The following is a 26,500-nucleotide window of genomic DNA, read 5'->3' on the forward strand; positions in this document are numbered from 1 at the left end:
AGCTTCCACTGTAATTCAGTTGTACTGATATAAGATTATTAGCACTTAGAGATTCTCTATGGCTTGACATTCTATATATGTGTTATCTCAGTCTGTTAGTCAAGTGTGAAATATATACCTGTATTATTCAAGAAGCCCTGTGTGTATGTATGTGTATATATATATATATATATATATATATATATATATATATATATATTTACTTTATAATCATAAGCAACTTTCTAAGGAGGATCATTCTGTTCTAGTGTATGTTTCCTCTAAGTGATTTTTCCCTTTGACTAGTAACAGAATGATAAACTGTATATATTGTACTATTGCCACCTCAGCAGAGTAAACTTTGAATGTGGCGGTTGTAGTAAAATAGGCTAAATTGTGCATTTTGCAGTACAGTTTTCAAGCACTTTGGCAAAAAATACACATGTTTTATAGTCTGTTATGAACTACAGTACTTTTGTAAAGTCCTAAATAAATCTGAACTCTCACCACAGGTCTTTGGTAGGTTTACTCCCAAAGATACATTCAAAAAGATAGTGGTAAAAGAGTACCTCATTCAACACAAAGTTATGACTGAGAATTTGGTTAAAAGGGGTAAGATGAAAAAATGAAGAGCTACACAGATTTCACATCGTGAGTCCATCTACAGATGTCTATTAAAATGACAAAACACTCAATTGTGAAGGTAAGTTCATGTTGAAGAAAAACATCACTTGATAGCCTCCCCTTTCCGTCGTAGCTCCAGCTGTCAGGAGTAGAACTTTTCTAAGAAGGTTCACAACATTCCATTCTGGGGGTTTCCCAGAACAGAACTGAGTGGCAGGGCTAGAGAAGGGGGACACAGAGAAGAAAGTAGGAAGACTATACCATTAAGAAAACTATCTTCACAGCACATCTTTTCTCTTAAGAAGGGGAAGCAGTGGAGAATGTAACAGTTTCACGGAATGTGAGATTGTCTTAACTACTTTAATCCTTGTATCAGAATGGTGTTTTAGTGTCTCTTATAGGCTTTCACTCGCTGAGTATTGGTTAGGAATCCTGGGTATTCTGTAAACAACTTTTCGAAAACTGAGTAGTCTGTCACATCTTGTCCATCCTCTATTTTCCAACTTCACCACATTTCTGCCAGCTTTTACAATCCTTAATGGGTCTGGAAATATCTTCCCTTTGCCTACCTTCTGCTTAAGATGCCAGATTTTACAATATCTCATACACTCAAAGAGGAGTTTTTCACTCCATGGGCCAATTGTGCCTTCCACCTTATAATTACTGCCATCCTGCATCCAGGAGGGAGACAGTTTAGTCCACAATTGTGTTCCCTGCAGAGAGACAAAAGGACACATCCTTTGTACAGAGTGTGATGTGCAATATGCCCATATCCTGGTTTGCAAGGCTTCCATTCATGATAGCGCATTTAAGTTGCCATTTGGAGACACTCTTTCACCATCCTGTTCACCCTTTCCACCATGCTATTTGCTCTGGAGCAATATAATGGCATTCTCAAACGTTTATTATTCGATTCCTTAAGAAATTCACTCATTTCATTAGATAGTCACTGCACGTTGTTGTCGGTTCCCAGTGTTTCTGGTGTGCCTTCCTACATGAAGGTGTCCTTCAGGAACTCTGAGTATTCCAGAGGTGGATAAGTTCACAGCCTTTATTACAACCAACTTGCTAGGGTTGTCCGCCAATACAAGGACAAATTAACTCTTCAACCCCTTAGAATAGACAGGTCACACTATATCAAGAGCTAACTTGGCTCACAGTTTAGCAGGAAGTTAGACGGTGACAACGGTGTTGCATGTACAAATTTGTCACTGCTGGCACAAGTGATGCAATCCCTAACTTTTAAGTTCAACCATGACATTAAGACCTGGCCACCGGCAGTGGGACCTAATTCTAGTCTTTGTTAAACTCATTCATGCTCTCATCACTTAGCAATTGAGGAGGCATAACTTTTCCCATCTGAAGAGTTTAACTACATTGGATACTTAGCTTGTTCCATATTTACCACTATACTTTGAGATCATCCTCTAGAATGTGTTTCCTTGGCCAACCCTCTAACACAAAACTTTTCTCTTTTCCCAGGATTTTGTCTTTGAGACAACATTATGAGGATGATGATATATTGCTTTTAAACAAGCTTTGAGCAAATATCATAAAACCTAAAACTGGATCGGAGCAACTTCTGTTCCAAGAAGAAAAGTGAGGCAAATGATAGCCCCAGGGAGATTTGTAAAATTGTATCTCACTTCACAGATTCTAAGGTGCTTGCCCCGCCTTTTGAAGTTAATTTGAACCTTTGCTCTAGGTTGAGTGATTTTTTCAAAATATTTTTTTTTAGGATCCAGAAGAATTTACTGTGATTAAATGTTGTGTCCTTAATGTTGGTATGCTGACCTCAGACGGTAAGCTCAAAGAACTCCTACCCGCCTCTAGGGAAGAGCTGAAGGCTTGTTTTAGGAGGCGCAAATTTGGTTCTCTGCTAGATCCGTGTCCCCCACACTTTCTGAGGCATATTGTGGATATCATCTGCCCAGTTTATCTTAATTTGTTCACTTCCTCTCTACAGTCAGGCATGGTTACTAAGACTTGGAAGAGGGCAAGTGTCATTGATCTTTTTAAATAACAGAATGCAGACACTACGACTTTAACATTTTAAACCTGTGCCTCTCTTCCCAGCTGCCTTAAACATTCTAGAAAAAAGTGTCAACACTCAACTTTCTAAGTTCTTGGAGACATTCAAACTTTTACTGTTTCTCACAATATTTTTCTCCAACGTCTTGCAGCAATTGGTGTGAGAGGATCAGCCATGATGTGTTTAGTTCCTTTTCCTTTCTGAACCTAAGAGAACAGGCAGTTTGAATGAAACCTAATTGCTTGGATACCAAGACTCTTAAATGTGGAGTGCCTCAGGGTGTCACCATTGAGTCCCACTCTTTTCAACATTTATATGCCTCCACTTGGCTTTCTAGTGGAATCCCATGTCATTAAAATTATCTCCTATGCTGATGACACTTAGTTACTGCTCTCTTACGTGTGGAAATCTTGTCTCAGCCATTGAGATCTTTTCAGCATGTTTGGAGGCAGTTATGTAGTGGCTGAGAGCCAATAATCTGCAGTGCAGCCCAGACAAGACAGAAATACTGCTATTTGGCCTCCACCCCTCACCAGGATGGATGGGGTGCTGGCCGAGAGATTGTCCCTCCCCCTCTCCCCAATGGAGGTGGCCAGGAATATAGGGGTGTTGATGGTCATCTTTCCTTTAAGTCCCAGGTTTCCTCTGTTGTGAAAACATGTTTTTAGATATTGAAGTATTAAGAAAGTCTTTGAGTTTTCTCCCTTGGGAAGCACAGAAAATAGTTGTCCAGGCACTGATTCCATTCATGTTGGACTATTCTAATGTCCTGTACTTAGGTCTACCAGACTACCAAATGCAGTGTTCGCAACTTGTGCAGAACACCACAGCCTTCTTCTGTTTCAGCTCACTAGGCAGACCTCAGTGTCCTTGGAGCTAAAACAGCTTCACTGGCTTCTGGTTGGCAAGAAAATCATATTTAAAACTCTAGTAGCAGCCTACCAGGTCTTCCATTTTACCCAATAATCTTAATGCCAGGATTCGATTACACTGTCCTCCCAGGACTGTATGCTCAGGGGACGCATGACTCATAGTGGTCTCTTATTTTAAAACTCAGAGACGCAGCAGATCCTCCGTCTCTGTCCGAGTCGCTTTGATTTGGAATCAGCTCTCATTCCATCTTCCAAATATGACTTCTTAGACTTCCTTTCATACGCTGCTAAACACCCAATTGTTTACCCTTTACTCTGTTTCCCTGCCTGTATCTGCCTTAGCGCCGCGGCGTTCTTGAGTAGCCGTGCATTTTACAAGAATGTTCATACATGCATTTTACTCATCTCCATCCCCCCGAGCTGATGCCCTCCTCAGCCACTGCTGGGACCACATCGTTTTGCCCTTCTCCTCATCACCTTTTATAATGAGTATCCGGGACATACTATCAGGTACGCTATTCCTCAATGGCCATTTGACTATGCCGGGCGTGTAAGAGTCAGATCCCGCGGTGATAGAAGCGTGGATTACTGGCATATGGTCACTGCGTAGCATAAACTGCTTGCCCCAGCAGGGGCTTCATGTTCAGCAATAAAGTAGTTGCACTCTGATGGCTCCAGTGACTTTGAGGTGAGCCCATAATGCACTCCTTATGGTTCGCAATCTGGGTTAAAGTTGCTCTCTGACCGTTGCTGTTAGCTTCCGCCGTTAAGATGTTTTTTTCCCCTAATGTTACGGCTTCATCTTTAATCATGTGGAATGAACTGTGACACTCATTCAATTAAATTTCGGGGCTGGTCACCTCTTTTTTATAGTCATTGCACAGCTTATAATTTTTTTTCTATCTTTATAGGTCACTTCGTCCACGTACATATGCGAGGAGCTGCCAAATTTGATACAAACTTCTACAGGATTTACTCTTGACTGGCACACAGTCTTTGGCAGTGGCATTGCCGAGCACCACAAATGTGGCGAGAAAACTGTATGAGAGGAACCGCTTTATGGATTCCTTTACACCTCATACTTACACCTGCAGTATTTTTCTATATTTTTTTTTTGTCAGATTCCAGATTTTTTGCAGAAACGCTCCAGTTTTGATTGGCAGCTCGTCCCAGAGCTGCGAACTTTAGCTCAACTGGTAGGTCATTTGTGGTTTCTGTATCTCAGTCCCATCTTCACTCATTGATTCCCCATTTTCTGAAAAAAACAGAGATTTTTTTATAGGTGATCTTCTGACACAGCCCATGAGCCACATCCTTAGGTTTGGTGTTATACTTAGGTTTGGTGTTATACTTAGGTTTGGTGTTATACTTATTAATTCTTTATACAGATTGTACACATTTTCTGACCAAGCACCACCTTCTTTTATATCACAGACTACGTTTTATACTCTTTAAGTCTCTACCTTGATGATGAACTCTTAAATCACCATCAGCCGAAAAGCCGTCAATGCATTGTGCATCCGGACCTCATTCAAATACATTTTGTTGGTTTCGCTTGTTTGTTTATCTTCCATTCAGTCTCTACAAACACCAACATAATAATTCATTATAGGATCCATTGCCGCTCTGTATTAAAAACTCCATTTTGTTATGTTATCTTGTCTGCACTGTGTGATCACTTGAGCACAGAGCACTGTGATGAATTACATGTTATCTATTCAATGGCTATTGCCACTAATTTGTTTTCTCCAAACTTCGACTTTAATTTAATGTTGTTCACTCGAATGAATAACAATTACGTCACGTTTGTTTTTTGCATAACTTAAGTATTCCTCAAGGAACCATTGCTCTGTGGTCAGTTGAAAATATAGGCAAGGGGATCATAATCACCCAACCCTGTTACCATTTCAACCCTGTGCTGTTGGGAACTAAAAATAAACTTAGCATTTGTTCCTCGCCATACATAATTATAACAGAGTTAGACCTCATACATGACCGAGAAGAGAAGACACAGAGGGGATCCACTATATGAGACCAGAAGAGCTCAGGGCGAACCTGCTGAGCAACGTTTGCTGCTGGCGAGGAGCCCCCCATGATGAGACATTTCATCTGTGTGAGTCAAGGTTTGCGTCCTTTCGAAAGAAGACTCTAGTGTGGATTGACATCTAGGGTGCCTCGGTTGGTGTAAGCATCAGAGGCGCTACAGTGACTTAATAGTAGCGAATACGCGGGCCACTCTGAGTGTTGGCCCTTGTACTGCAGTGCTGTAACTATAAAACCGTATTTCTGTGTATACTTCTCACACTAACGTTGCAGACACTCACTAGTCCGCACTGTATTCACCAAATAAATCTCACAAGTCCTTCTATGCATGTCTGCCAGAGTGACGGATGCTGTGTCTGGCCAAGGCAAAATAGTATTTTTAAAAAGTGTTAAAAAAGCAATGCGAATGGCCAGCCGGAAATCTCATGCATTGTAACAGTGCCAAGAAGTTATGTGAATCTTAGAAACATTTGCTTATGATGTGCTTGGTATATCAGCTGTGACTGTTAAATGAGAAAGGATCTCAGTGGACTTCAATGTAGGATGTGAAGGGGGTTCCACCCAGTTTCCTGCAGGAAAGGCTTTCATTATGATGATCCTTTCAAGTAGAAATAGAGTGTATGTTATTTAGTGAATAAATTGGAAGATGTTTGAATGCTGAATGAGAAAGGATCTCTGTGGACTTCAACGTGGGCTGTGAAGAGAGTTCCACCCAGTTTCCTGCAGCAAAGGCTTTCTTTATGATGATCCTTTCAAGTAGAAATAGAGTGTATGTTATTTAGTAAATAAATTGGAAGATGTTTTTGGAAAGTCCTGACTTGCCAAGTGTATTTTGCTGTCTTGAACTGATTTTTTAAATGTGTTGTAATATGAACAAATTATGAGGTGTGCATTAGCGCTAAAATAAGGTGGGTTATTATTTTGATAAGTTGTAACTACTCAGTTTCATGAACTGTGAGACATGAAGGTTGATGTGTTCAGTTTTGTCCCCCAGCAATTGAATGGGTCAGGTCACCTCGAAGGCCGTATTGCTCCCTGCATTGGGAGTAGGTCCAAAGACTATTTTCAGTCCCTCAGATAAGAAGGGAGCTACACATCCTGTTGATTTAAAATCCAGTTCTGACAGTGTGGTGGGCCTCGTATTACTCTTAAAATGCATCATAAGGGAGAATACAAACAACCCAAAAAAACACCCCCTTGGTATATAAAGAAATACACCCTTTTTAGGAGGCACTAAAATCGTGCAAGTTCTTGCTTTGGATCCTTTTAGGGTAAATGATGGACTTTGGATTTTACGGAATGGCAGGTCCAGCTCTGCACAATGTACTTTGAATTTCAGGCAGTTTGTGCTTATTCTGTCCAAAATAAGCAATAAGCGTCCTACAGAGAATAGTGAAGGGGCATGATTTATTTACCACCAAAATGATATTCAAAGCCACTATACACTGTTGATTTAGTTGGAGAGTTGACTAATTATGGTGCTTCCCGTGCAGTGACTCACCTGCATTAGTCTTTTGTAAAACATATAGCCATATTTCTTCTGCTCTTTCATAGGACCACTCTGCTAGCAGATAATCACTGGACCAAAGCATCTCTCTTATCTCACTCAGCTCATGTAATCACCACTCTTCGAAAGAAAAGTAAATCCACAGTGTGGATAGTACCTTCTACATATCGTGGAAAGAGTGGATATTGTCTACTGACAGATGTAGAAATTGTGAAGCAGGATCTTTTTTATCTCACCCACTTAGCTTTTGGAAAAACCATTGGCCCTAGTGTTATTAACCTCAAGTCATCATGCATGCATATTTAAGATAGGTCTCTTGGTCAGTTTCTTGTGATGGGTGGCTTTCCGCTAGTGACATATAGTTCTTCTCCCTTGAAGGACAGCCAAGGGCATTAGATGCTACAGTCAACATGTCCACTAATCTAACCTTTCAGCCCTGCTGTGACCACTTTCAACATTATCTAATATTTTACCACGTAATCAACATCCCATCACTTCCAAATGTCGTAGTCCCAATTCGAATTCCAAATCAAGCTTGTGATATGACATTCAGATCATAATATTGTGATAACTGCAAAAATACACCTGCCAGCAACTCCTATGTTGTTGATGGGTAGGGAGAAGCAATTAGAAGTCAGTCCGGTATATTCATTTTGTTGGTGTTTACCATTTTTAATATATAAAAATGAACACTATATGGTTTCTGCCTCCTGCCACCACTTTGGCTGCATACATTATGAAACATAGTCATTCAGTAAGGCTTTGTGCAGGATCTGTTCAGTATGAAGCTAGTTCTTTTCTGTTACAAAGAATTACAAGGTTTAACAGATGACATCTATGTTGATGATGTCACTTCTTTGTATCTGTCATCAACTCCTCTGTGAGTGTAGAGATTCCTACTCGGAAAGGATTTCGAGATATTTTTCAGCATTCCTGCTAGCTGAAACTAAGATTTCGTATCTTGAATGTATATATTTACTTAGCAGTTGCTAATCGGGACTACCCTGACTTGCGTGATGTACCTTGTAGCAGCCCCAGAGCACTTTAAAAAAGTGGCTGGGCTTTCTATATATAATGCATTGTAATTCTGATAAGTTAGTCGTCCACCGCACTGACTCTGATTGCTGAATATTTATACTGTATATATATTTCAGCAGCCGCATCATGAGGTGTCTAACGCCACCCGCCTGCAGATCTGTGGCACGGATACCCCTCTGCAACGAGGAAACTGTCTGGAAGGGAAAGATGTAACATGTTGGGTTATTTTTCTGACTTGTATTTTGCCACCACGAAGTGAATAAAAACATACAATGCTCTCTCTATCGCTAAGTTTGACGGACATAGCCTCATAAGTGTGAGTAGGGCCAGAACATAGCGCTTGTAACACATAATCACAAGATGAATTAGTCTTTCATATCCCATAGTAACCTCTGAGCCATCCTAAAAATGGCCTAGCTGTTGCTTGCTTTAAACCCATACCAGTGGCAGGATGTAGTCTATAAAAGTTCCAATTGCATAATGTATCAAATGCCAGAAATGCCTGTCAGAGGGCGCGGATGGCACTGTGAGTCCTGGCGCCTGCATTCCCAGCGCAGTCAGGGGATACTGGGCTCTAGTTGTTGATTACTGGGACACAGTACCATTGAACCCCAAGCTGAAGTGACAAATGCAGCTGACTCTTGATAGTAACACAACAGAGCATTGCACAGCTTGCTCAAGGAGGTCGCGTAGGGAGACCACTATAACCTGTCATTGATTCTTTAGCTGTCCTTGAATTGACTTTAAAAAATGAAAAAAACCTCTACAGACATTGGAAAAACATGAAATGGTGATCAACAAATAAAACCAAAACTCTCTAGCTCCTTCCTAGTCAGCGATATGACACAAACACTAGTACAGCCTGTGCACGGTAAATGCTGTAGTTATTGTGTGACCTGGGGCTGCAGACTTGTTGTTGATCTTTGGAGATGAATTTATGAATGAACTTGGAACGTAGGACTTTCAAAGTCAGCAACAATCTTCCCCTAGGACAGTGGAACTACAAACAGTAGTTCATATCAGATTCTCCATAAAAGATGCACTTAAAAGCAGCAGCATTTCTGTTGGTGCTTGTAAGGAAATGCCTCCTTGGCATGGTTACCCCTGACTTTTTGCCTTTGCTGATGCTAAGTTTTGATTTAAAAGTGTGCTGAGGCCTGCTAACCATGCCCCAGCACCAGTGTTCTTTCCCTAACCTGTACTTTTGTTTCCACAATTGGCACACCCTGGCATCCAGGTAAGTCCCTTGTAACTGGTACCCCTGGTACCAAGGGCCCTGATGCCAGGGAATGTCTCTAAGGGCTGCAGCATGTCTTATGCCACCTTGGAGGCCCCTCACTCAGCACAGATACCCTGCTTGCCAGCTTGTGTGTGCTGGTGAGGACAAAACGACTAAGTCGACATGGCACTCCCCTCAGGGTGCCATGCCAACCTCACACTGTCTACAGGTATAGATAAGTCACCCCTCTAGCAGGCCTTACAGCCCTAAGGCAGGGTGCACTATACCATAGGTGAGGGCATAAGTGCATGAGCACTATGCCCCTACAGTGTCTAAGCAAAACCTTAGACTTTGTAAGTGCAGGATAGCCATAAGAGTATATGGTCTGGGAGTCTGTCATGCACGAACTCCACAGCACCATAATGGCTACACTGTAAACTGGGAAGTTTGGTATCAAACTTCTCAGCACAATAAATGCACACTGATGCCAGTGTACATTTTATTGTAACACACCCCAGAGGGCACCTTAGCGGTGCCCCCTGAAACCTTAACCGACTACCCGTGTGGGCTGACTGGTTTTAGCAGCCTGCCACACTCCAGACATGTTGCTGGCCACATGGGGAGAGTGCCTTTGTCACTCTGTGGCTAGTAACAAAGCCTGTACTGGGTGGAGGTGCTTCACACCTCCCCCTGCAGGAACTGTAACACCTGGCGGTGACCCCCTTTGTTACAGCACCCCAGGGCACTCCAGCTAGTGGAGTTGCCCGCCCCCTCCGGCCACAGCCCCACTTTTGGCGGCAAGGCCGGAGGAGATAATGAGAAAAACAAGGAGGAGTCACTGGCCAGTCAGGACAGCCCCTAAGGCAGAGGTCTTCAAACTGGGGGGCGGGCCCCCCTAGGGGGGCCTCAAGTGATCCCAGGGGGGGCCCCAGACTCTGGCCAAAATAAATATTATACAGATAACAGGCCTTTGTTTTAAGCAGAAGCATGTTATTGCAGTTTTAAAAAGGTAACAGTACTTAACTGCAATGTTTAAATAGGTTTAGACATATTTAAACATTACCATGTTTATAAAATAATTGTGAAAAATTCTGAGGGGGGCCCAATGATTTTTATTTTTCAACTGGGGGGGGCAGCATTAAAAAGTTTGGAGACCTCTGCCCTAAGGTGTCCTGAGCTGAGGTGACTCTAACTTTTAGAAATCCTCCATCTTGCAGAAGGAGGATTCTCCCAATAGGGATAGGCATGTGCCCCCCTCCCATCAGGGAGGAGGCACAAAGAGGGTGTAGCCACCCTCAGGGCTAGTAGCCATTGGCTACTAACCCCCCAGACCTAAACACACCCCTAAATTCAGTATTTAGGGGCTCCCCAGAACCTAGGAACTCAGAATCCTGCAACCTAAGAAGAAGAGGACTGCTGAACTGAAAAACCTGCAGAGAAGACGGAGACACCAACTGCTTTGGCCCCAGCTCAACCGGCCTGTCTCCACACTTCTAAAGACACTGCTCCAGCGACGCGTTCCCAGGGTCCAGCAACCTCTGAAGCCTCAGAGGACTACCCTGCATCTAGAAGGACCAAGAACTCCAGAGGACAGCGGCTCTGTTCCCCAAAGACTGCAACTTTGCAACAAAGAAGCAACTTTGAAACAACACACGTTTCCCGCCGGAAGCGTGAGACTTTGCACTCTGCACCCGACGCCCCCGGCTCGACTTGTGTAGAACAAACACCACAGGGAGAACTCCCCAGCGACTACGAGACCGTGTGTAGCCAGAGTTGACCCCTCTGAGCCCCCACAGCGACGCCTGCAGAGGGAATCCCGAGGCTCCCTCTGACCGCGACTGCCTGCTTCAAAAACCAGACGCCTGGTAAAGACTCTGCACCCGCAGCCCCCAGGACCTGAAGGATCCGACCTCCAGTGCAGGAGCGACCCCCAGGTGGCCCTCTCCCTTGCCCAGGTGGTGGCTACCCCGAGGAGCGGCCCCCTTGCCTGCCTGCATCGCTGAAGAGACTCCTTGGTCTCCCATTGATTTCTATTGCGAACCCGATGCCTGTTTGTGCACTGCACCCGGCCGCCCCCGTGCCGCTGAGGGTGTACTTTTTGTGCTAACTTGTGTCCCCTCCGGTGCCCTACAAAACCCCCCTGGTCTGCCCTCCGAAGACTCAGGTACTTACCTGCTGGCAGACTGGAACCGGGGCACCCCCTTCTCCATTGAAGCCTATGTGTTTTGGGCACCACTTTGACCTCTGCACCTGACCGGCCCTGAGGTGCTGGTGTGGTAACTTTGGGGTTGCTCTGAACCCCCAATGGTGGGCTACCTTGGACCCAAACTTGAACCCCGTAGGTGGTTTACTTACCTGCAAAAACTAACAAACACTTACCTCCCCCAGGAACTGTTGAAAAGTGCACTGTGTCTAGTTTTAAAATAGCTATATGTCATTTATGTGAAAACTGTATATGCTATTTTGCTAATTCAAAGTTCCTAAAGTTCCTACATGAAATACCTTTCATTTGAAGTATTACTTGTAAATCTTGAACCTATGGTTCTTAAAATAAACTAAGAAAATATATTTTTCTATACAAAAACCTATTGGCCTGGAATTGTCTCTGAGTGTGTGTTCCTCATTTATTGCCTGTGTGTGTACAACAAATGCTTAACACTATTCCTTTGATAAGCCTACTGCTCGACCACACTACCACAAAATAGAGCATTAGAAGTATCTCTTTTTGCCACTATTTTACCTCTAAGGGGAACCCTTGGACTCTGTGCATACTATTCCTTACTTTGAAATAGTGCACACAGAGCCAACTTCCTACAGTACTCTTCAATAAGAAAATACCCTCTCCCTGTTCACTTTGTTGTCATTTTGGTCTCAGATGCTAATGCTGGAAGGTTGTTGGGTTTCAGTGTACCTGCCACCAATCAACCTGACCCACAGAATTGTCTGCTGTCACCCTCCAAAGTCAATGAAGTGCCACCCAGGCTTAGTGATTCAAAGCAATACTTGCAGGATTGCAGGGCTGACGTTCTGTGTCCAGTGAAAGGACACAATCCTTCGGAGTCCTACCAACTCAATGGCTAGTCGTTGGGGTACCAGTACACTGGAAAGCCCACAATAAGGCAGTAGATGGTTCAAACCACTGTATCTCAAGAAGTATCTGTCACAGCTAAGAAACTCTGATGCCAGGTATTCACACAGGAACAGGTTAATAACTGGCAAGCAGAAGCACCAAAGACACATCTGTAGACACCCAGGATTCAGAACCAAGGTTTCAAATGCATATAGCTCTGGAAACGTGTGATAGAAAGGTACCATCAGCTGTAACAGACATGGGTACCTTCTCCAGTTATATCTCTGAATCGCGAAGCCAAGGCCGACGTAATCCTCAAGACATCTAGGATGCCGCTCACAGGCTTCCATACAGCATAGATGGAATCAGCAACAAAAGTGGCTCACACTCTTCAGTCAGAGATGGAAACCTCTCTTCCCCATTGGGCTCCAGGTGATGAAACATATGCATTCAATAAAAAACTGAAGCATCTGGTATGCGGTGAGACCTTGCGTCTCAGAGCTGATGTAAACCCACAATGGCTCCCACAAGTCCTCTAAAGCAGCTGGGTGCTGGACCTCACTGGTACGCTGACAGTCTCCCAGAAAGTGCAGTCCAGTGCCTTCTCCAGAGGCAGCATTCTGTCCTTGTATTGCACAGGACAGTCACAGTTCCTCCTCTTGAACTGTGCTCGGCCTGGAAGAAAGGTAGTTACTGCCATGGTGCTACCTGTGGAAGTCAGTCTTCTCAGCTGTACCGTGTGCAGCTCTGCTACGAGTGTCATGAAAATCTTGAGACAAGGTACTGGCCAAAAGACTAATTATTTAAGGCCACTCTTCACAAATCCGCTCATCTACACCTTTTCCAGTGAGGTCTCCTGTTAGTGCATGAGGATGTCATGACAGCGCCCTCTCTCCTGGGCAATTTATGCTGGTCCTGCAGGAAAGTACATTGGCTCCCTGACACCCAGCTAGATCCTCCAGGAATACAGACTGAAGCAGGAAGAAGGAATGGCTTGTATTTCTGTGGCAGGGGTACTGGGAGTACTTCAAAGGACTGCCCCCACCCACAGAGTATGGAAATGGGGTACTGTAAATGTGTAGGCTCCAAGTAGCTGCATACACCCTAGACATCCATGCAGGAAGCCATGAGTAACCATACACGTGTAGTCTAATGGTAGATTTCACTCTTCACATGACCAGGCAGACTTACAGGTCTTACGCTCAACCATACACATAAATAGGTCCAGTCACTGTCCAAGCAAATCATTCATATGATGGAGGCATGGACACCAGTTTGGAGAGATTGAACAGATGTTTTACAAGGGGGTAGGCCAGGCATCTCCCTTAGAAGATTATGTGTAAAAAGATCTGTTCCTTCACTGTAATCCCTGTTGCCTCCAGCACAGGCCTTCCATTGCCTAAGTGGAGAGGGCAGTAGTCATTTTCTAAAAGAAAGGTGCAAGTTAGGTGATCTCTCGACCTCAAAGCACAGCTTTGGGGTCTCGGGTCAGCTGAACAGGAGAGCCCTTAATAGGCTTGAATTATTTCCACGCTCACAAAGGAAAAACAACAGAATCAACAGAAGACAGACATAGTGCAGGGAATCACTGCTCTCCAGAGCCCTGCAGGGGACTGTTTGTCCTAACTGCCATTTTACCCCTTGTGTACTAGTATTCTATGGATGGCTACCACTGTGCCTGAGATGGCCATAATAATGACAGTGGTGCACACAAAATAATAAATATGACTAACCTAAATCAGGGATTGCCACCAAATTGCCTTGGGTGCCCAGAGTGCCCAGGGACTGCAAGCTTATACCTAGGCCTATATTATAGCATTAGAGGAATGTCAGTGATTTGCACCCAAACATATATTGTGGCACCAAGCTTCACCGGTGCGTTGTGTATCGACAGCCAATCTCTGACCTAAAAAGCCAAAATTGTTTTGTTTCCTGTCTGTTCTATTATATATCTATGCGGATTCAGAATAGTGTGAAACAGGCTGAAAGCCCAGCACTGTACAGATACAGTGCACTAGTGTTAGGAGGAAGATCTGGGTCCTGAGAGCAGAGGTGAACTGACACTTCTTTGTGATGCAATGTTCTTTAAAGAGGTGTATCTTCAGCGCTTTTCTAAGTTGAAGCAGTTTTGGAGCAGTCCTGATAGATACAAGATTTTGTTCCAGATTCTGGGTGCATTGATGAAGAATGCTGTTTGTATTGTTTTGTCGTTTTTGGCACATGTTCATTTCCAGTCGGGTGGTTTGCTGACTGTGTGTGTCCTGAAAGAGAGGATGGGCTTGTGAGGCAGACAGGTCATTATGACTATGCAGGTGCTTGGGGCAGGAAATTGAATCAGTAGGGTTCCATTAGGTTGATATGATGTATTCATATTTCTTCAGGCTCTTGATGAGGCGTGATGTGGTTTATAGCATGTCTTTAGGAGGTGCATTGTGGATTCTGGGATGTCTTTAATCTATGCCTTGCTACAACCCTGATTCATAGTTAGGAGGGCTTGAACAGCAGTTCCGAACTAAGATTCTGGGCACAATATTTTACTTTGTTTAGTACAGAGAGCTGGTAACAGGCTATTTTGGTTTGATGGTGAGATTGGTGTCCACAGTGAATTTTATTTATTTTTTAAACAGATTTTATTGAAATTTTAGTACAAATAAACTCCTCTTCATAACTGTATCACTTCTCTACCCTTATACATTAATCTCCACAGCATTTATTAATTTCCATCAATCATTGTGAAATGTGGCAACTTTATTGATTACAAACATTGTCTCAGAGTAATTAGTTGTATTCCGTCCGTCCGCCATACGTGTCCACAGTGAATGTAAATGACTTGACACTGGGTGAAAGATGGGGTTGAAATCCATCCAGGTTCATGTTGATGAGCCAAGATTGGAGTAGTTGTTGCTTTTTTGTTTTAGTGCACTGTAGGAATTCTTTTTTGATGGAGCTGAGCTTCAAGTTGGTGCCGGCCATCCAGGTCTGGATGAGGGGCAGGCAGTGTTGAGACACTGGGTGCCGTGAGAGAGTTGTTCGTTGTCAGAGTATTGGTGAGTATGATGTTATCAGCAGGTAGAGTTCGAAGGAGCTCCTTGTATGGACTGGAGATGACAAGGGACCGGATGGATCCCTAAGAGACTCTGTAGGTGATAAGGATCTTCTAGGACCAGGCGGTGCTCATGTGAGTGACCTGGTGTCGATTGGATCGGTAGGAGGAGACTGTCACGTCAGATTCTCACAGAACCACATTTACAAGTACTCTGTAACTGGCATTTGGGCCTGCAGAACCTCTTCAGTCACCCTGCATTTCGGCATGATGACTGCCATGTTCTCCAAGCCCCACACTGTATGTGCAATTGTGAGGCCAGCCAGGTATTCAATTATGTGGTGCTAAGGACCGTATTCTATGCCCGGACCGGAGGCTTCTGATTATGCTATCTCTTTCTTTACTGTAAAACACAGCAGCCAATGAAAAACTTAAACTTCATTTCCCATGAACCAACAGTCCAGGTATCACCCCCAATCAGGGTCTACCCCACCCTATATATGCCATTGTCCTTTAGAGTCCGTCCTCTTTCTTTGCTCATAACGAGTAACTTCAACAAAAACGCCAACCATATCTTCTTCAGAGTGGAGAAACAGCACAACCGGTGCAGAATTTCAACTTTGAAGATCCAATCCTAGTTTAAAGCTCACAACGGGAGAAAGCAGAAAGCTGCTAGAGTGAGCTGAAGAGGCAGGTGGTGGCTTTATAGGGATTGAAGAGGCCCGAGATGGCTTCAGGATTACGCTGTCTCAGTATTCCGTGATCCCACATTTAATTACAGCAGCAGCTTATTTAAGAGGAGGGCTTTGAGCACCAGCATGTTTTTATTTACAAATTAAGCACTGGGTAATTCACGTTATCTCTCCATGTCCAAGAGTGTAAATATATATAATATTAAAGACTAATTGTACAGCGAGCTGTCAATCACTACCTCAAGGTACCCAACTACATGTTCGAAGCGCCATCCTATTCTAGTTTCTGTAATCCGCTTCATCCGAAAAAAATGCACGCACGCGCGCATTTTCCGTGGAGCTGGGGCCGTGCAGCATGGAGTACCGAAAATGTATTTGCTTATTTTTGCTACGAACATTTATATGTTGGCTCGCCCGAACAGCGGCTAAAATTAAATAAGGGCAAGTGCCCCATAGTGACATATGTCATTATTACACAAGTGCTTTAATATCGTTATCGTTTAATACATATTTTATTAATCAACAAAACAAAACCAATGGACCCCTCCCCAGCGCCGGCCAACTGCACATATAGCATTATTGATCATCATAGCACTTTTTATTGAGTTGTTAAATTGCAGGTGAAATTGTTTCTTCTAGCTCTGTGGTGCATAACTTTGCGTTTGTAGGATATTTCATGTACATACTTAATTCTTGCAAGAGATGCACACTTCCTCCCTCCAGCGTTCTTTTGTGTAAGTCTGGTTGTGTTACCAGCAGTAGGTTGTGATCAGCAACCTTTAATAAAGGCATCACTCATAGCAGAGATACAATGTGTGATTTACTAGTTTTGGATGTAAAGGAGCTCAGGTTTTTCTTGACACGTTTCCCAGGTCCATGCGTGATGTGCTGCAGCTGCTCCAGTCCTGGGTTTTCTGTGAATTCTGGGATTTGTAGTCCTAATTTATAATGGAGTAAAGAAGACTACAAATCCCAGAATTCAAATAAACAAACCTAGACTGGGGCAGCACATCAGGCATGGATCTGGGAAACTTGGCAGGCCCGACGTATCTTTGAAGCCTGGTGCTCTGGGGGCTAAAGGAGTGTTGAGAACACCCTTTTAATGGAATGAATACTTGTGGCATGGCTCATCTGCAAGTGTTCAAGAGTAGTCTGTAAAGGCAGCGAGAAAGCGGCCATGGTACGTCCTCGATTACTTTAAATAAGAAGAAAAGGATCACTCCATTCTACGGAGCTTTTTAATTGTAAAGCCAGTCTCTTAATTGCCTTAGATTGCCACATTACTAGAAAAAAACAGTCTTCCACCAGTTTTGTGGAAACCATTTAAGTAGTCCATCCTGTGGAAACACGCCTTAAACCAGGCATGGAAACAGTTGATGGTTTCAGATGATGAGGGACTGAGGCAAAGCGGGAGCCCCCTTTGCTAGTTTGGGTCATGTTTTGATACAAACTGCCTCATTTATTACAGGGAGGTCACAGACTGTTCATTTAGGGTTTTTTCTTTCCGCTCTTTTGTGAGGTGTTCTCACAGGAGCCAGTTATCTTCCCTGTGTAGTTAAATCTTTATTTACACCCCTTAGCAAACCTTTTCTAGAAATACCATGTCAAAACGTATTTCTGTGCCAACAACCCCCAACTCATTAGGTGTAGAAGTGCAGGGGTGTAGAGTGGAATTTAGTGTAGTGGCGTAGAGTAGAGTGGTGTAGAGTGGATTACCTGGCATAGACATGAATGGATTGGCATTGAGTGACAAAGTTGGGTGGAGTAGAGTATATTGGCATGGAGTGGCGTAGAGTTGAATGGTGTGGAGTGGCTTAGAATGGCATGTAGTGGCATTGTGTTGGGTAGAGTAGAATCAAATAGAATGGAGTGGCATAGAGTGGAGTGGTTGGTATAGAGTGGCATGGCGTAGAGTGGCATAGAGTAGTATAGCTGTGGGAGTAATAGCTAAACCTCAATAGAGATAGCAGATAGGGTAAAAGCAACATATATAAGAAGCCGTATGCCTGTGTTAAAGTGGCAGAGCACATTGCGTGTCCGGGAATAATATCCAAAACACTTATAAAATAAAAAAAAATATGTTGCATAAAGTGTAGGAAGAACATATGTACATGGTCCATGATCTGGGGAGGAGCTAACACAAGAAAGGAAGGGAAGTCTACAGGAGCAAAGCAATCAAAAGACTGCAAATAAGAGTGACAACGAAAACAACTAATGGTATGCTGCGGGCAGGTTGTAAGCCAACTGAATTGTAAATACGTCTAGCAACACAGCGCATGCGCTGTGTAGGCGAGACCTAAAAATTATGCTCCTTTGTCTTCTGTCAGGTACTCAAGTAAGTTTTAACTTTTGAAAAAACTTAGACTTAACAATTGAGGATGCAGATTCTTTCAGTTTCTTGATGCATCACTTTGGGATTTCATGATTCTCATCTCAAAGCAGAATTAAATGTGTTTAAATTTAGAAAGTTCATTAAATCATTGCTCCTTTATCAACATATCTGTACAAGCATGTACCTTCATACTGAGAGCTAACTTGGGGTCATTTATAGTGGCAGGACCCTATGTATTGAGAGCGGTAGTGTTCTCTACAAGAAGCCCAGTACATAAATGAATGATAGAGAGGGCTGAAAAAGAGAGACAGGGAAACCTCACCTAGCCATTGGCTTATACCAATTGTTGGTATAGTATATATAGAAATGCAAACAGTGTAAACAATAGTACATAAGGGTGGAAATGGGTTGATTGGGTACTTTTTCTGGTCACTCGTGGACGTAACGGATCAATTCCCTATAAAGAAAATTGGTTGTAAGGAAATGTTAACAAACAGTAAAAAAAAAAGTATTTCTTTTAAGAAGACAGACTGCCGCTTCATACTTTACTGGCTAGGCGGTCCAAGTCAGGGTGCACTGTCTCTTGCCTGCTCCCCTCAGAACACAAACACCAGCAAGCATGTGTCAAACGAGGGGTTCAGGACAGTAGCTATCATTAGTACGGCAGGTACCGTGTCACAGGGTTCCTGAGGTCTGAGAGATCTATTGCGCATAATTATGAATGTCTTGCCGAAATAGAGTATTTGATTGATTGAATGTCTTCTAGTACTCAAATGGGAGCTACTAGGCCTTTTTTCCTTGCTTGCTTGCACTGGGCCCTGGGCACCTCTGATATGCTAGCATTAAGTGAGTTTTAGGCTGGCACCACACTCCATTCTGCAGGGCTTCGGCCACCATGTGCCACGGGTGCTAGTGAGCTACACCTGCTGCCCCTGTGTCCCATACTAGCGGTGTCTGCATGTAGGGGCGTGGCTGGAGTGGGCTGAACTTCCAAGGAGGAAGGGGAGGGCTGGCACTGTCGCTGTGCAGACACTGTACTGTCATACTAGTAATGCACTTAGCAAGCATTCCACGTCTCAGCTGCTGTGCTTGAAGAACTCAGAGGGTCAGTCGCTGCTGCTGTCAGTGGTGGCATCAAAACAGTAATGACCAAGACTAGCACATCTGCTAATGGAGAGTAGAAGCACTTTTCAGGTATTATACTAGTAATGGACAGTGCTGACATTTCTCGGCAGGACTGTTATACTAATGGACAGTCCAAGCACTTCTTGGCGGGTCTGCTATGCTAAATGGACGGTGGCAACGCTTTTCAGCTGAGGCACTATACTAGTAATGGACACTACCTGCGCTTCTCAGTAGAACCACTGTTTTGTTTAGGAGAATAGTTCCAACACCTTTCTAGAGGGGTGTCGCACTAGTAATGGAAAATGCAAGCACTTCTCATGAGGACTGGTATAAAAGTCGTCCCTTACTTTAAAAAGATAGTGTGTCATTTGTAGTTGACATCCACTTGGCTGTCCTATTTATCTTTAACAAACTGAATAACACAGGTTTAACAATAAATATGAATGATCAATGAAATGTAGAATTGTTTGGCAGTATGACAGCATAAATGGCCCTGCTGTGCATAGACAATCCAATACTTTGCACACCCTGATCCCTTCTGCAACCCCCTCAGTCTCTCAACAAGCACATCACTTTGCTATCAGACACTCCTCTTTGTAGTCCTGTCTCTACCCTGCTTGCAGGACCGAGTATTTCAAGTGGATGTGGACTGTTATCTCATAATTTTACCCCCAGGCTTCACTTTCGTCTTCATCCACCAGTAGGTTCCACCTGTGTGCCTTTTCATCCCCAGATACATGGACATGAATTGGGAATAAAATGAGATAACTTAGATGTTGTTAACCTCCCAGAGACTTTGATTTAATGGAGTTGTCTCTGTAACATTCTAACTACTCTGCACTCTCTAATGATTGAATCCTGCCTGCGGCTCTCAGGGACCCTGTCTAATGCCACTCCCTGACCCACTCTACTCTGTCAAGAGCGCACCTGTATCGCCTACCTTGGCTTCATGATTAGGTATAACCAGTGCTTTAAATGGGCCGGTACTGTCCGGTACTGAGTACCGGCACTTTCTTATTTTGAGAGGGAGAGTACCGGCACATCTCAAGAAACCCATAATACTTTTAATTGCTGAGTACCGACACTTCTCAGAAACAAGCAGGTACTGTGGCACAGAGTACCTGCACTTAAATTTTTCAATTTCAAGCACTGGGTATAACTCTTATCTGCCAAAGCCTCTCTCAATGTTTAATAGGCTTTCTAGAGCTCCTTGCTCTTTCTGCACCTTCTCTAACCCCTAACTACGACTGCGCCTCAGGGCAAGATAGGGGTCACCTCACACCCACTCGTACTCCTGCAGAGAATTTCATGTCACCCACCGAGGTTACTGTTTCAGTAATCGACCTCCGGAGCACACACAGAGCCCAGTATGGCGGATCAGAGGTACTGCTAGACCTCTTAATTGGGCTCTATATGCATGGCGCCCTACCACACAATGCACAGTGGAGTGCCCAGCCGTGCCCCCTCTGCCACCAGCAGAGCAACATTCACTGTAGATATGTCCTGGATCAGAACCATGAAGCGGACGAATGAATTCACCTGGACCTGACCTTGTTCCCTTATTATCTGTTTAAATGAACCTGTTCCACATATCGAAATTCCCAGGCATCCTTGAAATTTATCAGATGCAACCTGTTTTGCGTATTTTCCCCTTATTGCGGAATAATCAGTGGTGCTAAAACAGTTTGCATAGTGGGGGTGCTGCTATTGATGTCACATCACTGAAGTTATTGGAGCTGTGAAAAAAATCAAGCCCTTCATAAAGAACAAGCGCAGGGAACGAGGATAGTGTTAATGCTATGCTATGTAACCAGTAGTGCATTTTGAGGTACACTGTTGCAAATGTACTACTGAAGCACAGTGTGGTAGCACAACATTGTTTACAAACAGCACATTTTCCATTCAAATGACCACAAAATTCACACAGACATGAGGTTTTACTGGTAAAGCTGTATATAGCACAAATGATAATGTATGGAAATCTGCTTTCAGCAAACTCTTATGATATTCATATGACCAAGTAATGTCTTGATTTGTTTTAATCCTTTTGAAATCTTCGTTTCCATTACAATTCTGAAATGTGCTTCATTTGTGCTTTCCTAACGCTGATATATTTTGAAATATCTGTACAGGTATTCACATTTTATTGTGTGTTGGAAAAACTGACATCTTTTAGTTTTTCCTTTCCCACTCCATATACACCAGCAAAATTGTCACATAGCTCCCCTTACAAAGTCCTCTAATTTTTTCGGTCAGAGAAAGAAAAGTAAACAACCATATCTCTATTAAAGGAAAAAGCAGCAGTTTATCAGAAGACATAACATGTAATTTGGCCTCTGTCTTTGAGTGCACAGCAAGCGTAGCAAGATAACAATAACATGTAAAGGCATCATTACTGCTCATTTGCCTTTGAACTCCAGCGTAGTTATGTCGGGTTGCTGCAGCACACCCCTTCTTCTAGCACCTATGGAACTAACATGAGGAGTTTGGTATTTACCACACCAAAACCCACATCTCTGTAAATAAAGGGTCTTTTGCTCTGTTAAATTTAATCAGGTTTGACCTCATGGCTGTCCTAAACTTGGCACATTTGTTAGGTGTCCAGGGAGGCAGCCTGTTCATGGGTTTTTTGAGGTTTGGTCCAATCTGCCACAGCTGAAAACTCTACTAAATCGCCTTTGTTGTGCTATATCGCAACAAACAAATCATGGAATTCTTACCTGCAGACCCATCTTAGGTTGCCCCCTCCCCTTAGCCTCTAAACTCCAGTATGGACCCTCTGAGAAGTCCGCATGGAGAATGTAGCGTTGCAACCTCAGTGACGTAACTGAGGCGCGGACCCTACCATTTGGAACCGTGTGCCCGTGGGGAGTGGTGGAACACTCCCTGTGTTGCTGACCACGAATGGACGTTAATAAAAGTGGGTCTGCTGCGTGTGGTCCAGGGGTGGTGGTAATGGCCTCGTAGCAGCAGCGCCCGTACAGTACAACCAATATGTGTTGCCTATAATTATTTACGCGCTAGACCACTGCAAGCGCACACCTGCAGGGCCTAACCGAGGAACCCCACACTAGTGACGAGGGACCCTCGCAGTGCCCTGAGTACGTTGTTCACGGGTGCTCCTGTCCCGGCTCCCGTCGCAGTGGGGCTGCATCCATGGGTCCCGCGGCCATGCCCACACTCAACGAGCATCCGTTCTCAACGGCGGCAAGACACGGTGTGGCCGGCCCACCTACAACATAGCGACGGCGAGGGCAGAACGCTCTTCATCTATAGAGACAGATTGCTGCAGGGAGAAACCCCCCTGCGGGCCTGGTCCGGTTGACAACGTTCACCAGTGAGTGGCAGGTGAGTTCCATGCTGTGTTGCGGCCTGTCCCTGCCTGTATAAAGTCAGTGCTTCCAAAAGCTGACTCACCCCCACAAAGTGAAGAAACATATAATATAAACTGGGAACTTCCCCAACACACCGACGAGTGCGAGATTTGCAAGGAATCACTCAGCCCTGGGCCCCCCCCGAGTCAAAATCAAAAAGAACAATAATAATAAAGCATACAATATAGTATAGGAAACTTATGGGCAAATACAGGTACAGGATTGCTACATCAAGGAACCCCTAGCAAGCAGTTACATAACACAATGGCCACTATACCGCCAATTGAAAAATTCATCAAACAGGGCTCACCATCTACTCAAGCCTCAAGGTGGAAAGACTGGGTGGAGAGAGTGTTATTGTTTTTTTGAAGCTACGAAAGTAGAGGACGCACAAAAGCGAACAATGATCCTACTCCTGGGTGGAAAAGACCTACATAGAATTTCCAGAACCATCAATGAAGCCACCCCAAAAAACGCACCTTACCCTGATTACGGCCCTCAATGCCCATTTTGAGCCCATGGTAAACACAGACTATGAAAGATTTCTGTTTTGCCAGGCACCGCAGCAAGCCGAAGAACCCATAGACACTTTCTGCATGAGAATAAAAGAGCTGGCTAGCACATGCCAGTTCGCCATTGAGAATGAGGAAATTAGAGGGCAAACAATTCAAGGGTGTGCATTGGGGAAGTTAAGAGAAAGAATCCTGGAAGAGTCAGGAAGGTCACCAGCTGACATATTAACAATGGGGAGGACAAAAGAGCTATCCAAAGTCAGTGCTGCTGTCTGTCATTGTTTTCCATTTGCTAACAGTTATTTGTAAGCAATGCACAAAAGACTATTTTGTTGTATCTGATTTAATTTTGCTACAGTAGTGTTGCTATTTTTATCGCGTCTTTGCTACATATTAAATAAATCCACCATTTTCTAACTGAATTATGTAGTGTTTTTTCCGTTCTGCTTTGCCAATGGCGGTCAATGCTGATACTTTCAGTGTTTATCTATAATGAAACCAAATGTTATACATGTGGCGTCTCTGTTTTTTCCAGCACGCAGCTGTATCCTCTCTGCTACGTACCGCGCTGATTCTAAAGAGAATGATAAAATACAAGTGCATGGTTTTATTTTGTTCGGGTTGTTTCTAGTTTTTTAACATTCTTTGGCGAGGAAGTTATTAGTTTAACTCTTGGTTTTCTTTCAGCGAGCCCGCTGCCAAGGCCCTGTGGGAGTCCATGCTCAGCCTGAAGCACAAGGAAGCTGTGATGGAGGTTAGGCGACACCTAGTGGAGGCAGCGAGCAGAGAGAACCTGCCTATCAAGATGAGCATGGGTATGGAACCGCTGGTTTGGATGGCTCCACATTGCATTTAACTGTCGCTCCTAGCTTACCGTATATATTGTAAAAGACTGGTAATGAAATTTACTGTAGCTCCGCAAGATGTATTTCACCGGCAATCCGTGATGCGTTTGCGGCGCATACAGAACTAGAAGTAATTACATTAAATATTGCAATCCACAAACCTTCCAACCAATCCAGAGCAAGTATGTACCGGGCTGCTGGTCCGTGAAAGCGCCTTTGCAGGAGTATGAAGTGCTATATGAAGGCATCAATAACGCTTCTGATCCGTATCAGTTTAACCGTATTGTCTTCTGTAACGCCGTACTCTTTAATTTTCCCATCAGTGTTAACATTGAACGCAAGCGTTGTTGAAGCAGTGCAAATCACTGTGTTCTACTGATTTAACATTCTCCCCACCAGTGGCATGCTGGATCACAATGTTCCTGTTCACAAAGATTAATACCTTCCTCGCCTGTAATCCATGCTGTTTAGCAGGAACAGTGCTCCAGGAAAAATAGCACTTCATGACAGAAACGCCGTCTATTTTCGTGGCCTTTCCTTGTTGTATTGCACCATCCAGTGCTGCTGGCGTAACGGTGCTGACTTACTTCGCCTTATGCGAGTCCTGGTTCTGCTGCATAGATTTTTTGTAATATTAAAATAGGTCTGTCTACCCATTTAGCATGAGCAACTAATGTGTGTGGTGTGGAGGAGGGGGCCTAATCTGAAATGGAAAGTGCCAATCACTCATTATAACACAGATTGCAGCGGCGGCTCCCCCGTTAGGATGGAGTAGCATCGCCCATTCGCCCCAGACCCCCGCCACCAGCTGAAGCTACAAAACCTTTAAAAAACGAAACAATAATAAACATGGTTTATTATAGTTTTGGTTGTTAAAGGGGCGGGGCCACGGGGGTGATGTATGTTTGGCTGTCCGTCTCGGGCCTCCAAACACATGCGTAGTAGGCTCTCTCCAGCCCGGCATTGGGAGCACCCTGGCTGTGTGCTCTCTGCCAATCCTGACCCTGCTCTGAGCGGCTTCAGAATTGGCCGCAGGGAAGGCTGGGAGCCTGTGCTTGTAGTCACGGGAGAAAGAGGAGTGGCGCGGTGGATCAGGTAAGATTTTTTTATTTTTATCTTTTATTTTTTTAATTAAATTTTACCTCCCCAGCCTCACATCCCACCCCCGCGCGCCGCACCTGCCTGCCCTGCCCCTTATGAGCGGAGCGAGCTGCGACTGCGCGGTAGTCACCATAAGTTTCTGGTGCCTTTGTATGATTCTGGTTATCTGCCCTACTTCCTGGCTCTAGGTCTGAGCATTTTTAAAAATTGGATGAGGTGGTCTCACCCACGTAATGTGGCATGCTTCATCACTGGTCACCTCATCCCACCCTGCTAAGATAGTAGTACCACAGTGGACTCAACGTGAAGTGCGGCTATCTTGAGGGAGTTCTTAGAAATTATTTTGGATTATCTTTTATGCATCCAGTTTATTTCTGCTAAAAAATACATAGAGGTAAAGCACAAAGGGTACTTTATCCTGTGATTCCAGGTTATATGTAAAAATACTAAAAAAGTATCCTCAGAGAATTTTGTTGGGTACTATGACTATTATGTACCTCTGTTGTGCCAGCATGTTTCTGCCCATACGTAGCCTAACCTGGTATTGTGCATTTGTCCGGGCTGTTATTGGGATCCCTTGGCTATTATATGGGATAACATATATAGAAATGAAGGAAAGGACCTAACTCCCATCCAGCGTCTAAAGGTAATTTTACCTAAGAGAGTATAAATAACCCTGTGCTTCATGGTCTGTTCAGGAGTGAGCGACTCATGTCATGCCACGAGGTGTGTTGTCTGAATTCTTACTCAGCCCTTGTGTACAGCTGTCTGGACGGTGCTCATCACTGGCTTTGCTTTCATCAGAATGGGGGTGAGTAGGAAGGTCAATACCACTTTGAGTAATTAATTTAAACCAAATTTCTGTTTTGGCAGGAGAAAAAAGGCAGATAAAATTGTGGTATAGTGTCAGGGACAGATTCATAAGAAAAGAGTGGTGATCAGGGAGCGATTAGAATGACTAGCGTATTACACACAAATCTCTATTATAGGAAGTCAAACCCATGAGCTAACTTCATAGCATGATGGAACTTGTCTGTTGATTCCACCCATCACACAGCAACTCTGTCAGCACATTTTAGTCTCTTTTTCTTG

General features: G+C 43.9%; 1 protein-coding gene across 1 annotated transcript in view; it reads left to right on the top strand.

Annotated features, from left to right (window-relative positions):
* The window catches only part of SCFD2 (sec1 family domain containing 2), a 1,619,339-nt gene that overhangs the window by 247,065 nt on the left and 1,345,774 nt on the right, over positions 1–26,500 (top strand). The window contains exon 3 of the mRNA XM_069201324.1: positions 24,150–24,277. Coding sequence (XP_069057425.1) covers positions 24,150–24,277 — 128 coding nt within the window. The remainder of the gene's footprint in view (positions 1–24,149; positions 24,278–26,500) is intronic.

The sequence above is a fragment of the Pleurodeles waltl genome, chromosome 1_2 (assembly GCF_031143425.1).
Source record: "Pleurodeles waltl isolate 20211129_DDA chromosome 1_2, aPleWal1.hap1.20221129, whole genome shotgun sequence".
Classification (NCBI taxonomy): Eukaryota; Metazoa; Chordata; class Amphibia; order Caudata; family Salamandridae; genus Pleurodeles; species Pleurodeles waltl.